This window comes from Eulemur rufifrons, chromosome 17 (assembly GCF_041146395.1).
Source record: "Eulemur rufifrons isolate Redbay chromosome 17, OSU_ERuf_1, whole genome shotgun sequence".
Classification (NCBI taxonomy): Eukaryota; Metazoa; Chordata; class Mammalia; order Primates; family Lemuridae; genus Eulemur; species Eulemur rufifrons.
The window spans coordinates 80,038,408-80,053,282 of NC_090999.1; the positions used below are offsets into that span (position 1 = coordinate 80,038,408).

General features: G+C 35.1%; 1 protein-coding gene across 1 annotated transcript in view; it reads left to right on the plus strand.

Annotated features, from left to right (window-relative positions):
• YTHDC2 (YTH N6-methyladenosine RNA binding protein C2) overlaps window positions 1–14,875 on the plus strand; it is a 70,175-nt gene that overhangs the window by 16,090 nt on the left and 39,210 nt on the right. Inside the window, exons 6-12 of the mRNA XM_069492252.1 lie at window positions 915–1,017; window positions 2,508–2,664; window positions 5,821–5,928; window positions 7,315–7,463; window positions 8,677–8,812; window positions 14,426–14,552; window positions 14,765–14,830. Coding sequence (XP_069348353.1) covers window positions 915–1,017; window positions 2,508–2,664; window positions 5,821–5,928; window positions 7,315–7,463; window positions 8,677–8,812; window positions 14,426–14,552; window positions 14,765–14,830 — 846 coding nt within the window. The remainder of the gene's footprint in view (window positions 1–914; window positions 1,018–2,507; window positions 2,665–5,820; window positions 5,929–7,314; window positions 7,464–8,676; window positions 8,813–14,425; window positions 14,553–14,764; window positions 14,831–14,875) is intronic.

The following is a 14,875-nucleotide window of genomic DNA, read 5'->3' on the forward strand; positions in this document are numbered from 1 at the left end:
AAAGACTAAATGTTTATATTTCACTAAAAATAGAGGATGTGTTAGTTGAAAAGTTAGATCATCATTTTGCCCCAAGTAAGTCTGTATCAGGATGTTGATATCATGTGTAAACTTAGAGAGATTTTGAACAAGTGTTAATAGTTTGAAAGAGTTTGGACCATAGATAAAAATTTTATTTCATGATCAAGTGCCATCTTTGAGCCTCAGTTTTCTCATCAAATGAGACTAATGAAAGCACCTAGGACACAGGTTTGGTGTGAAGTTTAGATTAAGCACTCACTAAATGTTAGTGACTGAATTTATTATTAGCAGTAATATAGGTTGAGCATCCCAATTTCAAAAATCTGAAATCCAAAATGCTCCAAAATCTGGAACTTTTTGAGCACTGACATAACCCTCAAAGAAAATGTTCATTGGAACATTGTGGATGTCAGCTTTTTAGATTTGAGATGGTCAACTGATAATATCACCAAGTCCAAAAAAAATCCCAAATCTGAAATACTTCTGGTCCCAAGCATTTTGCATAAAGGATACTCAACCTGTAGTACCTTAATATCTTCTTGATAAGTAGTACTATTTCTTTGTTCTCAATGGTGATTATAAAACCTGATTTCATTTGTGATATATTTTTACCCAAGCAAAAAGTGTTAACAATCTTTCTTTTTTTTTTTTTTAAAAAAAGGCTATCTACGTTCTTTAACAAAATGCATCACTTAGTTAATAAAAGTCTATTATCAGGCAATCTCATGTAATCTTGCAAAATCACATAACTTTGGTAGTAAACTGTACCTACCAGTACACTATTATATTAGTAATACTTATTAAAGTATATATAAGACTAGCATTTATTGTGATCATGTTTTAATTACCTAAAAGATTTTTAATTGTGCAATTTATTTTGATTTTTTAAAAAGGGTTTCTCCAAAGACACTTCTGACATTTTGCACTAATGGAGTATTGCTTCGTACATTGATGGCAGGTGATAGTACATTGTCAACTGTGACACATGTTATTGTGGTAAGACTATTGCTGAATTTGCCATATGTAACTCAGATTGCTTAAAATTTAAATACATAATTATATTTTTTGGACTAGGATATGAGGAATGGGCTATGGAATATGGACTAGGAATAAATGGCTATGGATATATGGACTAGGAATAAATGAGAATCAGTTTATTCTTTTGAACAGGCTGCTATCAAGTTATTTTTGTCTATAATTGTTAGATATTTTTTTATCAAATAAAGATATAATAAAACCATTAGATTTTATTAGGGGAAAATAAAATAAGTAGGTAGTTTTAAAAATACAGTTTTCATATATGAAAATGATGCATGTACTTGGAGTTTTCTAGAAATGGTGATTTTCTTTTTATCTCTATACTTGGTCATCTGATCCCTCCTTTATTGTCATATATTTCTCAGTTATAGGGGTATACTTTATAGTCATTTAACATGATGGTTAAGTTGCTAAATTAAATAGCTGCTAATGAGCTAAGTAGATGAATTACTCCTATATTAAAGAATTATAGGCCAGGCATGGTGGCTCACACCTGTAATCCTAGCATTTTGGGAGGCTGAGGCAGGAGGATGGCTTGAGGCTAGGAGTTCGAGACCAGCCTAAGCAACATAGCAAGACCTCATCTCTACAAAAAATAGAAAAATTAGCTGGGAGGCTGAGGCAGGAGGATTGCTTCAGCCCAGGAGTTTGAGGTTGCAGTGAGCTATGATAACACCACTGCACTCTAGCCCAGGCAACAGAGTGAGAACCTGTCTCAAAAAATATATACAAGTTTTTATCTAGTTTAATTCAGAAAAAATTAGATTAAGGTTTACAGGCTTCTAATAAGCAGCTTTTAAAACTTACCCAAATCAAAGGATGCACCTGAGCCCTGATGCAACAGAAGCATATTTAAATAGATTTTGTATATATTAAAAGTACATTAAATTGGACTTATTAGAATTTATTATAGTTTGTGTGGTTTTATATTCTGTGGGAAATAAGGGCAGTACAGTTGGCCCTCTGTATCTGTGTGTTCCACATCTGTGATTTCAAACGAGGGTTGAAAATATTTGGGGAAAAAATTGCATCTATACTCAACTTTTCTTGTCATTCCCTAAATACAGTTTAAGAAGTATCTACAATTTATACTGTATTAGGTATTATAAGTAATCTAGAGATGATTTAAAGTATATAGAGGATTTAAAGTATATAGAGGAATGTGTATAGGTTATGTGCAAATACTATGCCATTTTATATCAGGGACTTGAGCATCCATGGATTTTGATATAGGGAAAGGTCCTGGAACGAATTTTCCATAGGTACTGAAGGAAAACTGTACTTTCTTATCCACAGTAGGTTGTTAATGTTTCATTATTTCTGAATTGTCTATAGTATGAAATTTTCACTAATGTTGATTGGCCTTGTCCACATTTAATTTGAATTAGTCCAAAATTAGTGCCATTATTTTAAAGACTTAGTCATGATTTTATTTCTGTTTATTGCAGGATGAAGTGCATGAAAGGGATCGATTTAGTGATTTTTTACTTACAAAGTTAAGAGATTTGTTGCAAAAGCACCCAACTTTGAAACTAATTCTTTCTAGTGCTGCCTTGGATGTAAATCTCTTTATAAGATATTTTGGAAGTTGTCCAGTGATATATAGTAAGTTAAAATTGTGAGATTTATAATTTTTATGAACACTTTAGAGCCTGATTATATTTATTCTGACAGAAACTGGAGAATGTTCTGAAGTAGAGGGCATGCATTTCTGTTTCCCCTTAGATAGGCTTGATAGTTTTCTCTTTTCAACCTCTCCTTTTCCATCTACAGCTTTTCATTTTTGTGTAATGAGCCCAATTCTCTAATCTTAAAAAGAAATATGCTTTATTTTGACCCTGTGTTCCCCGCTTAAATTTTGTCCTATAGCTTCCTCCCTTTATTGGTAGATTCCTTGAAAAAAGTAGTCTTCATTCCCATGTTTATTTCGGATTCACTTCTGAATATGCTGACAATTAACTTTTGCTCTTGTCCTTTAATAAAAGTGATTTTACCACTGATCTTTAAAAAAATTATAAATTCCTCTTCAAAAAATACAAAAGTTGTGTTTACTTCAAGAGAGAAAGTTCATAGTTGCCCCATCCTCTTTTTAAAATTTTTTAATTTTTATTTTATTTTTTCAACAAACATATTTTATTTTAGATGTTTCTTAGTTATTTTTATTTTTTATTTCTTTTTTGTAGAGACAGGCTCTTGCTAAGTTGCCCAGGCTGGTCTCGATCTCCCATCCTCAAATAATCCTCCTGATTCTGCCTTCCAAAGTGCAGGGATTACAAGCATGAGCCACAGCGGCCACCTCCCCATCCTCTTTTGTTCCATGTCCTCTATCCTGATACTACAGATGTTAAAAGCATTGTATATATCCATTCTTACCTTGTCTACCTTGTCTATGCTCATACAAACATATGTAAATATATATGTATATGTAAGGTTTACGAAAATGGGTTTTACAAAAATGAGTACCTACCTAATACATTATTTGCAGTTTGCTTTATTCATCATAAACAGTTCTCTATTTCAGTAACTCTGGATCTAGTTCATTATGTTAAGCATCTGCTTTAGCATTTTGCACTATGGATGTACTGTACTTTTAAGCATTTCTTTATTTCTGGATATTCAGGTTGGGCCTTCATCTCTTCTCCCCAACCCCTCACTATAAACGATGTTATAATGAACGTCCTTGTTACATATATCCTTATATACTGTTGCTCTTATTTCTAGAGCTAGATTCCTGAAGGCGAAATTGCTAAGTAAAAGAGTATAACTTTTTAATTTTAACAGCTTTTGCCATTTTACTTTTCAAAAGGGTGAAATGATTTATGTTTCTGAATTGTATGGGGCTGTTCTCTTGAGAGTTCTTACCAGTATTGTTATGACATTGATCTAATTGCCAAGCCTAATACTCAGATTTTAGGCAAAGATTGTACTTAAATTTTCTGTGGTATTTCTCATTGGCCGTGTGTGTGTGTTTGTGTGTGTGTGTGTGTGCGTGCGCGAAATACTTAGATCTCATAATTCTATTTGGCAACACTACCTCCTGAATCTCGTTCTACAATATAGCCTGCTTTTTCCCAGTCTCCTCTCTGGGCTGTTCTTCTTTTGCATGATGCTTAAATGTTTGGTATTTTTTAGAGTTATTCTCTTAATCCATTTCCTTTTCTCTTTTCTGTTCACTCGCTCTTCTTTCCTTCCTTCTCCCATCTTCTTTCCTGCTCCATGCTATGCTCTGCTAGGTACTGGAGATGCATAGTTTCCTTGGAAGCTCTCATTCATGCTCTTGGTTTCTGTTTTCTCTTTTGTACTGATGACTCCTGAATCTTTATTTTCAATTTAGATTATTATCCAGAGCTTTGGATTTAGATATCTTACAAGTAGCTCATTTCTAATGTGCCCCAAACTGAATATTTAATCTATTCTACAAAACCTGTTTCTCTTCTTGTATTGGTTAATCATACTGCTGTTGACCTAGTTCCACCTAAGTCACAAACCTGTAAGTTCTTCTTAACTTCTCATGATATTCCTAGATGATCAGGCACATAAAATCAATTGAAAGGTACAATTGAAAGCTCATTTTTTGGTACTTCTTGTTTGACATGCCTGAAATGAAACCCCATCTCCCACCAGCCAACCTATTCTCTTCTTCAGTTTTCCTTGTTACCTCAGAGAATGAAATCATCATCCATCTAGATTTGCAAGCCAGAAATCCAAGAACTATAGTTGACTCTTTCTTTTTTATCATTCCTCCATATCTAATGTAATGCTGAGTTCTATGGATTTTACCTCTTGACTAGCTCTAGAATCTGTCTGCTTCTTTTTCATTTTCACTATCACCAACTCATTCAAGTCATTGCTCTCTTTGATCTGAACTACTGCAATAGTTCCTGCTTGGTCTGATGCATCCATTCTGTTGTCTTTTAAATTCATTCTCCACACTGCAGCCAGACTGGTCTTTCCTGAAGTGGAATTCTGATGATACAGAGCACTCTCCTGAGCTTAAACCTTTGAATGACCTTTATCTCTGGTTAAAGACCTAAACCCTTAGTAGGTCTTATCTATTTCTCCTGCCTTATGTTAAACTATAATCCTCTCTCCATTCCCCAACTCTCACCATTTTTCTAGTTGGCCTTTTTCTTTTCTTGAAAACATTGTGCTCCTTCCCGACACAGAGACTTTGCACATGCTCATTTTTCTTCATTGTACCCTTTTTCCTTTCCATATAGCCTAGTTATGTTGTTTAGCCCCTTCTTTTGCTCCCCATTTTCTCAGTAATGATGCTTTTCTTGACATAGTCAAATCCACCTATTACATACTGTCATGATGTCTTGTACTTCTCTCTCACAGAACTCTTGTATAGGACTTTTCACAACTCCATTTTTACATTTATATTTTGGATTATTTGTTTACTATCTGTCTCCCCTACTAGCTTGCCTGAGACGGGCAGGAAGTATTATAGCTCTGTTTCTGCTTACTATTTGTATTCCTGGTGCCTAGCATGATACCAAACACATGATAAGTAGTTAATAAACACTGCAAAAAAAAAGCAAACAAGTGAACAGTTGTCTAAAATAAAAATATGGTTTATTATATACAGTTGTCTATAAATCAAAGTTATATTTAAATGACCATATTTTAAAGAGTCAATTGAACTATGGAATTGCTTTTGGATATTACACTTAGATGCATTGAATTGGAACTCTCATGTTTTTTGTGAATTTTCTCTAAGATGCAAATTGACTATTTAAAAAAAATTTTATTTTTTAGTACAAGGACGACCATTTGAAGTAAAAGAGATGTTTCTGGAAGATATTTTAAGAACTACTGGATATACAAACAAAGAAATGTTGAAGTACAAAAAGGAAAAACAGAGAGGTAAATTTTTAATCAAAGAAATATAAAATGCTATTGATGACTTTTTGGCATACTCCAGCCTTATATTATGGGTGTACAAGGACACTTGAAAGTGTTTTTCTTGTGTACTTAATTATGTAACATTATATTAGAATATTGTCCCAAGTGTACATTTGCATTCTGGTTTATGTCCTCAAGTTATAATCTATGGAGAGATATTGGAAATGAATGCCAGAGTTGATTGAGGAGGTTGAATGTGTCTGTCTAAGGAGGCAAAAAAGCATATGCCAGCTGCCTATAGCATATCTTATAGGATAGGAGAGGGAAGTGGATAGGAGGGAGTAAAAAGGTAGCATTTGAGTAATAATAGGCTCATCTTTGATCAAAATGTTTTGAACATCTTGATATTGTGGGATTTCATCTGTACTTTGAATTTAGCATTATTTTACCTATTGATGCGTCACTTATTATGTTATACTATCTCAGCTTTTGAATTAGTGTCCAGATTCCTTTATCTTACTTTTAACTAAATTATTCATTATTTAAGACTTGGGCCGGGCGCGGTGGCTCACACCTGTAATCCTAGCACTCTGGGAGGCCGAGGTGGGCGGATTGTTTGAGCTCAGGGGTTTGAGACCAGCCTGAGCAAGAGCGAGACCCTGTCTCTACTAAAAATAGGAAGAAATTATATGGACGGCTAGAAATATATATAGAAAAATTAGCCGGGCATGGTGGCGCATGCTTGTAGTCCCAGCTACTCGGGAGGCTGAGGCAGTAGGATCGCTTAAGCCCGGTAGTTTGAGGTTGCTGTGAGCTAGGCTGACGTCAGGCACTCACTGTAGCCGGGGCAACAAAGCGAGACTCTGTCTCAAAAAAAAAAAAAAGACTTGGCTTCAAGCTTTGATACTTTTGGTTTACTCTGTATGACCTTGGACAGATATCTTAACTCCCCTTGAAAAATGTAATTAACAATGCCTATTTCACTGGGTAGTGCTGAATCACTGATAGGTAAATTGTAAAACTCCTATGTCATGAAACTTTTGAAGATGAAAATTGTGTGTAATTGTGGTATCTTAAACAATTAGCACAGTGAAAGAAGTTCTACAAATGGTTTTCTGCAAAGTGATATATGAATATTAGTCATTGATTTAAACAATATTTATAATATGGGTAAAAATACTGTTTTAATTCTGATCTTACTTAGAAGTAAACTTATTACTAATAGATGAATAGATGAAGTTTTTAAGCAGTTTCATGTGGTTCAGCATAACATGTTTTATTAAATGTTCTTTATATATTTTTAAAAAGTAACTGCAAACCGATAACCAGATTCACTTAATTTGTTTAAACAAAGTAATACATTTCAAAAAGGAACGAATTTATCTATACTTTTTTTTGATAATTTAGAGGAGAAACAACAAACCACACTTACAGAATGGTACTCAGCTCAAGAGAATACTTTCAAGCCAGAATCTCAGAGGCAGAGAACTGTTCCAAATGTGACTGAAGAGTATGATTTATTGGATGATGGTGGTGATGCTGTCTTCAGTCAGTTGGTAAGACCTCCTTGGTTTCTTGCTGATATTTTGAGTGAAAATTGTGTAGGTTAAAGAACATTTTATGAGATTATAATTTTTTTACTGGATAATGGAAGGGTAATTCTCTTAGTGTATCTTCAACTACAACAGATTTTTCAGAGCAACTTTTTTTTTTTTTTTTTGAGACAGAGTCTCACTCTGTTGCCCAGGCTAGAGTGAGTGCCGTGGCGTCAGCCTAGCTCACAGCAACCTCAAACTCCTGAGCTCAAGCGATCCTCCTGTCTCAGCCTCCCGAGTAGCTGGGACTACAGGCATGCACCACCATGCCCGGCTAATTTTTTCTATATATATTTAGCTGTCCATATAATTTCTTTCTATTTTTTTTAGTAGAGATGGGGTCTTGCTCTTGCTCAGGCTGGTCTCGAACTCCTGAGCTCAAACAATCCGCCCACCTCGGCCTCCCAGAGTGCTAGGATTACAGGCGTGAGCCACCACGCCCGGCCGAGAGCAACTTTTTATTCTTTAGAAAAAGAATTTAACTGTTTTTGAACACAAGAAGATATGTATTAATAATACAGATATGCTTGCAGTTTTCTATCAGCATTTAAAGTTCTAATGCATCAGAATGAACTAGTCATGGGTTTTTAAAAATACTTTTCAAGAATGTTTAAAAATTGTAACTAAAAATTGTTATTATAGGGAGGACCCATTTGGGTCAATGCACAATATTTTGACCATGTGAATTAGTGGCTCCTCAGTTTGGCTGTAGATTATATAATCTGAGGAGCTTTTAAAGCCCTATGGACTATGGTGCTCCACCATAGGTGCCCTACCACAAGAGATTCTGATGCACTTGCTGTGGGGTGAGATGAGACATCAGTGTTAAAAAACTCCAGGTGAGGCTTCCTCTGATGTGCAGTAGGGAGAGAGAACCTCTGGTATATAGAAACATGTAGAAACATCCTATCAGAAACATAGTTGGTTATCATTGTGCCTTTATTGAGTCCTTTATGGACAAGCTCATTCTCAGATGAAAGATAAAGGTAAGAACAAGATATATATTGTGAGTGATAATGTTTGTGATGAAATGAGAAACATTTATGTCAAAGTCTTTATTGTAGTATTATATGGTTAGTGGTCCTTGTGGCCATTGTGGCTATCTTACATTCTTTATAAGCAAATATTAGGCTGTTACATAATTTATAATTTTTTCTTTTTTTTTTTTTTGTAGACAGAAAAAGATGTGAATTGCCTTGAACCATGGTTAATAAAGGAAATGGATGCTTGTCTTTCTGACATATGGTTACATAAAGATGTTGATGCTTTTGCTCAGGTCTTTCACCTTATTTTAACTGAAAATGTTAGTGGTAAGTTTATTTAAAGTTTTTTTATTACTCTTGCAGTTATTTATGGTGGGAGTGTAGTTTAATTCAAAATTTTTTTAAAATTTTTTTGTTCCCAACGAATAATTTGTTCTTTTGGAGTGCTTATTGTATTTAAAGTGCACAAATCAAGATCTTATTAGCAGAGTAGAATTCATAAATATTGTGTTAATTCAGGGATTCTTAACCTAATATCTTCATCATATTTTCATGAGGTCTGTGAATACATGACAATTGTGTGCAAAAATACTTCATGTGTATGTGTTGTGCACATACACTGGTCTCCCCTTCCCAAGAAAGATTTAGATGTCAAGGGGTTAATCCCTTCACCTAACCCCCTCAGCATCATTATTGTAATTATTATTGATCACTCTTTTCTTGAAACATTTTCTTCAGTCAACTTCAGATATTCCATACTTGGCTTTTTCTCATTATCTTGGCTCTAACTTCTTCTTGGTTTCCTTCACAATATTTTTCTCTTTTTTTTCCTGACCTCTAAATATGGAATGTCCTAGGCCTCAATACCTAAGACCTTAATTCTATTTATACTTGTACCCTAGGTGAATCTCACCTAGTCATGACATTAAATACCTGTTTTAAATGACCCCTAATTTTACATGTCCAGTCCTGAGCTCCCTTTCCTGACTTCAACATACCTGATCACTTGATAGCTCCAGGTCGATATCTGTTCAGTGAGTAAAATTGGATATGTCCCAAACAATGTTTGATCTCCTCCCCGCAACCCCTCACCTACCTTCCTCTTAACTTGCTCTTTTCTTAGTGTTTCCCTTTTTAGTAAATGGTCACTGCTATTCACCTAGTTGCTAATTTGCTACATGCAGCAAAGCATGTAGAAAGTCATCCTTGACTTTGCTCTCATACTCTGCATATAATCTATTAGCAAATCCTGTTGGCTTTACCTTCTAAAATAAATCCTGAATATGACCACATTTTACTTCCCCTACTGCTGCCATCCTAGTCCAAGCAAATATTTCTCTCCTGGGTTATTGCAGTAGCCCACTAACTGCTTCTGTTCTTACATTATTGTAGTCTGTTCTCTATAGGACAATCAGATTGATCCTTTCAGAAAGAAAGTTGGATCATGTCACTTGCCAGTTTTCAACTCTCCCAGGTCTCCCATTACACTGTGAATAAAAAAAACTCCTGAGCCGGGGCCTCCTGTAGTCCCCAGTTACTTGTGAGGTAGAGGCAAGAGGATCGCCTGAGTCTGGCCTGGGCAACATGGGAGACTCCATCTCCGGAAAAAAAAAATTAAAGTTCTTTTCATGATTGGGTCTCTGGCTGCCTTTTTGATCTCATTTTCTGCCACACTATTGTTCATTGTGCCGTAGGCACACTTGCCTCCTTACTGTTCTTTATATGTACTGACACATTCCCATCTTTGGACCTTTGTTTTGTTGTTTCCTGTACCTGGGAAACTGTCCCCCAGATACTCATATGGCCCAGTGCTTACTTCATTTAGGTCCCTGCTTACATATTGCATTCTCAGAGAGGGCTTTTTTGATCACCTTACTAAAATTGTACCCTTTTCTCACTATTTCTCTTTACCCTACTTTATTACTCTTTATTGTACTTTTATTAACTGATATCATATATTTTTTATTACCTGTCTCATCTACTAGAATATAAGCTACATGAAGGCAGAAACCCTGTCTGTTTTACTTTTCTTATCTCTGTATCCCCAGAGGTTCATAGTAAGTTCTGAAAAATATTTGTTGAATAATGATACTACTTTTAAGCATCTTTACCAAGTGATAATTTGTTTGAACATGTTTAGTGACAGGAAGATCAGTACCTTTCTTGAGGATATTCTTTTGAATTTGGATTGTTTTAATTGTTAATTTTTTAATATTTTGAAGTGAAATCTATATAACTTCTGCCCTTTTTTGCTGCTGGAGTGATAATGAAGAGATTCAGTATGTATTTATGCCTGACAGACTTTTAGGTTTTTTGTTTACTGGACTCACTATATCTATTATTTCTGTTCTTCTTTAACATAACATGGTATATAGTTCTTCCTGCCGTGGTCCACCTTCTGTGGACATGTTCTATTTTATCCTTTTTGAAAAGCATTGGTGTCCATTTCTGAGTATTAATCTCTTAGTGACCATCTTAAGATAGAGTACGTCTATTAACCTAAAAACCTCTACTCTTTACTTACATTAACTCAGCCTGTGGTCAGTATAGCTCTTTGCCAGCCCCATTGTCTTACTGATTCATTTTGTCTTTGAAACTCTTAGTTATTTTTTTAACATGTGATTTTATTAAAGTAATCCCTGTATCATGTACTTGTTGTTTTGAGTTTTTTGGCTTAAGACATACTATTTATTCCTTTAAAATTTTATCTTAGGCCAGGCGCGGTGGCTCACGCCTGTAATCCTAGCACTCTGGGAGGCTGAGGCGGGTGGATCTCTCGAGGTCAGGAGTTCAAGACCAGCCTGAGCAAGAGCGAGACCCTGTCTCTACTAAAAATAGAAAGAAATGATCTGGCCAACTAAAAATATATATAGAAAAAATAAGCCAGGCATGGTGGCACATGCCTGTAGTCCCAGCTACTCAGGAGGCTGAGGCAGTAGGATCACTTAAGCCCAGGAGTTTGAGGTTGCGGTGAGCTAGGCTGACACCACGGCATTCACTCTAGCCCAGGCAACAAAGCAAGACCCTGTCTCAAAAACAAACAAATAAACAAACAAACAAAATTTTATCTTATAGTTAGATTTGGCCCATTCTTTCTGCTTAACTTTTTTTAAAGTTCTAATTGTTATCTATTATATTAATAAGCTTTCTCATTTTATTAATTTGAGGAGCCTGGGTCAACGACCAAGCATGTGGTATGCTACAAGAGGTTTTAGGTCACTATTTGGGTGTGAGTGTTCAAGTAGTTATAATCTTGTACATCTTCTAATCTAACAGACCTCTTAAGAAATAAATGAGAATCTTTTGTTATTTCTTGTTCTTTGTAATTGTATTTTAGCTTCTCTTGATCTACTTTTTTAAAGCTCATCATTCGTTTTTTGAAAAATAATTGATCTGCATTTTGAAAAGTAATTTTTTGCATTTAAAAGTGTAGATATTTGTTCATTTCCAGTTTTCTGGCATTCATTCTTTTTCTGTTATTTTAAAAAATATTTACTTTGGAGAGTTTAGCAATCTTACTTGAAAATTAATAGATTAACTCAAACTCTGAGACTTGTTACTTTAAAATATTTATGAAGTTGGCCGGGCGCGGTGGCTCACGCCTGTAATCCTAGCACTCTGGGAGGCCGAGGTGGGCGGATCGTTTGAGCTCAGGAGTTCGAGACCAGCCTGAGCAAGAGCGAGACCCCATCTCTACTAAAAATAGAAAGAAATTATATGGACAGCTAAAAATATATATAGAAAAAAATTAGCCGGGCGTGGTGGTGCATGCCTGTAGTCCCAGCTACTCAGGAGGCTGAGACAGGAGGATTGCTTGAGCCCAGGAGTTTGAGGTTGCTGTGAGCTAGGCTGACGCCACGGCACTCACTCTAGCCTGGGCAACAGAGTGAGACTCTGTCTCAAAAAAAAAAAAAAAAAAAAATATTTATGAAGCATTTTAAGTATTTAAGTATTATCCTTGGTTCCCTTCTTGATTTTTTTTTTTTAGTGAACACTAGACTATTACTTCAATAATGGTCATCCTGTGGACCCAGGTCTCTACTCTCCTCTTATGTATAGTTTATGCATTTCCCTCAGTTCAGTATTCTGATATCCTAAACCATGTGAAGAAAACTAAAATATTATGGTAGCTCTATAAACAGTTTTTTCACTTCCCATCTTTTTATTTCTTTTCTAAAAAATATCAACCCTTATTTGGCACCAGAATTGAAAATACTTCATGTGATTCAGGAAGCCATGGCCATCACAGGTTTCCTTTTAGTACCATCATTTTCCCTGTGTGATCCTGTAGAAGCAGCTAGTAATTAGTAAGACTAGACATTCTCTGTCGTATTCCTATATGGTCATATTTCATATACTATTCATCTATTTGTGCATCACAAATAATTCCAAAATTTAGCAGCCTAAAACATTTATTATCTCACATCGTTTCTGGGAGTCAAGAATCTGAGAGGAGCTCCAGGTTTCTTATGAGTTTGCACTTAAGCTAGGGGTAGAGGCAGAGGTTTATTGGGTCTAGAGGATCTGCATTCAAGAACACTCACTTACATGGCTTTTGGTAAAGAGGCCTTAGTTTGTTGCTGACTATTGGCAGATGGCTCCTGTTACTTGCCATCTCATCTTTTCCATGGCATGGCAGCTGGCTTCTCCAAGAGTGAGTGATTAAACAGAGAAGGAGAATGAGCAAACAGGGAGCTGTAGTTACTTTTTATTACCTAGTCTCCAGAGTTGCATACCACCACTTCCATTTTATCCTGTTCATTAGAGTGAGTCACTTAGTCCAGTTCACATTCAAGGAGAAGGGAAGTAGGCTCCACCTCTTAAAGGGAGGAATATTAAAGACATTTTAAATTTTCACATTTATTCATACCCCTCTGCTCAAAATACACACAGTTTGGTACTATTTTCCAAGGCCGTGAATTGAATAGTCACTTAAAGTAGTAACTCTCATGGAGTATGTACAGATCATAATCAATTATAGACCTCTTTTTAAATGCCTGACCATCCCAGACCTACTGAGTCTGAATCTAGGAATAAGGCATGGCTATCTGCAAAACACAAACAACTCCTCCAAAAAAAAAGCAAAATAAAAAATAAAAATACATCTCATCATATATTTTTCTTTGGCTTTCTTCAAGAGAAGCCATTATCAATATTAAGAAGAAAGCCATTGTATTTTCGAACCTGTAGGATGTACAAAACCAAGTGTGAACCCTAATGTAAACTGTGGACTTTGGGTGATGATGCATTAATGTAGGTTCATCAGTTGTGACAAATGTTCCACTCTGGTGGGAGATGTTGATAATGGGGGAGGCTATGCACGTGTAAGGGTAGGTGGTATATGGGATATCTCTGTATCTTCCTCTCAGTTTTGTTGTAAATCTAAAACTTGTTCTAAAAAAACAAATTCTTTAAAAAAAAAGCCTGAGGTAATTCTCTTGTAAGTTCCCTCCCCACTTTAAAAAAACACTGATTAATACTGATAATGGATACCATGTTTTAGAGTATTATTAAATAATGAGGTAATTGAGTATACATACTGTATATGGAGAATTAAATTTTCCCTTTTGTAGTTATCTATTGAACGAGGCAATATCTAGATTGAGGAAGATTATTTAAGGGTTCTGCAAGTTAGTAGCTTCCTTTTCTGTTTTAATTATATAGGTAAGCTTAAAACAGTTTAAACATGATCTTTCCTTCTCCTACCTTCCAACTATTGTCTCTATTGTATCCTATTTTTGTTAAGGGCATATCAATAACAGATTTCCTTGGATTATCTGAGTTAAGGGTTATATAATGCTGTTATCATGTACTTAAAGTGAACGAACAGTCCCAGGTTAATTCTTCTAACACTTAATTCTGCCATTTAAATTAAAAAAAAAAATTAAAATTTTAAGTAGTTTGGAGATTTAAGTTTTATTTATCTCTTCCTTTTTTTAGTTGATTACAGACATAGTGAAACCAGTGCAACAGCTCTGATGGTTGCTGCAGGACGAGGTTTTGCGAGTCAAGTAGAACAGTTAATTAGCATGGGAGCCAATGTCCATAGTAAAGCATCAAATGGCTGGTAATTTTAAACTGCATCCATTCTTTGTATATCTTTGTATAGCTATACATATCTTTTTTGATTTCTTGGGTTTGTCTTTATAATTAAAAGCTATTGCTTAATAATTGCTGGTACATATGTACTTTAATGGGTGAATAAATAATTTAGAGTGACTAGTTTTACAATTTGAGAACATTTCTTTGTCTTCATTTGATATCTTTGAATTTTGGCAGGATGGCATTAGATTGGGCTAAACACTTTGGGCAGACTGAAATTGTGGATCTTCTAGAATCTTACAGGTAAAACTATATGATTTTTAATTAATCCTACCTTCTTTCTAAAAG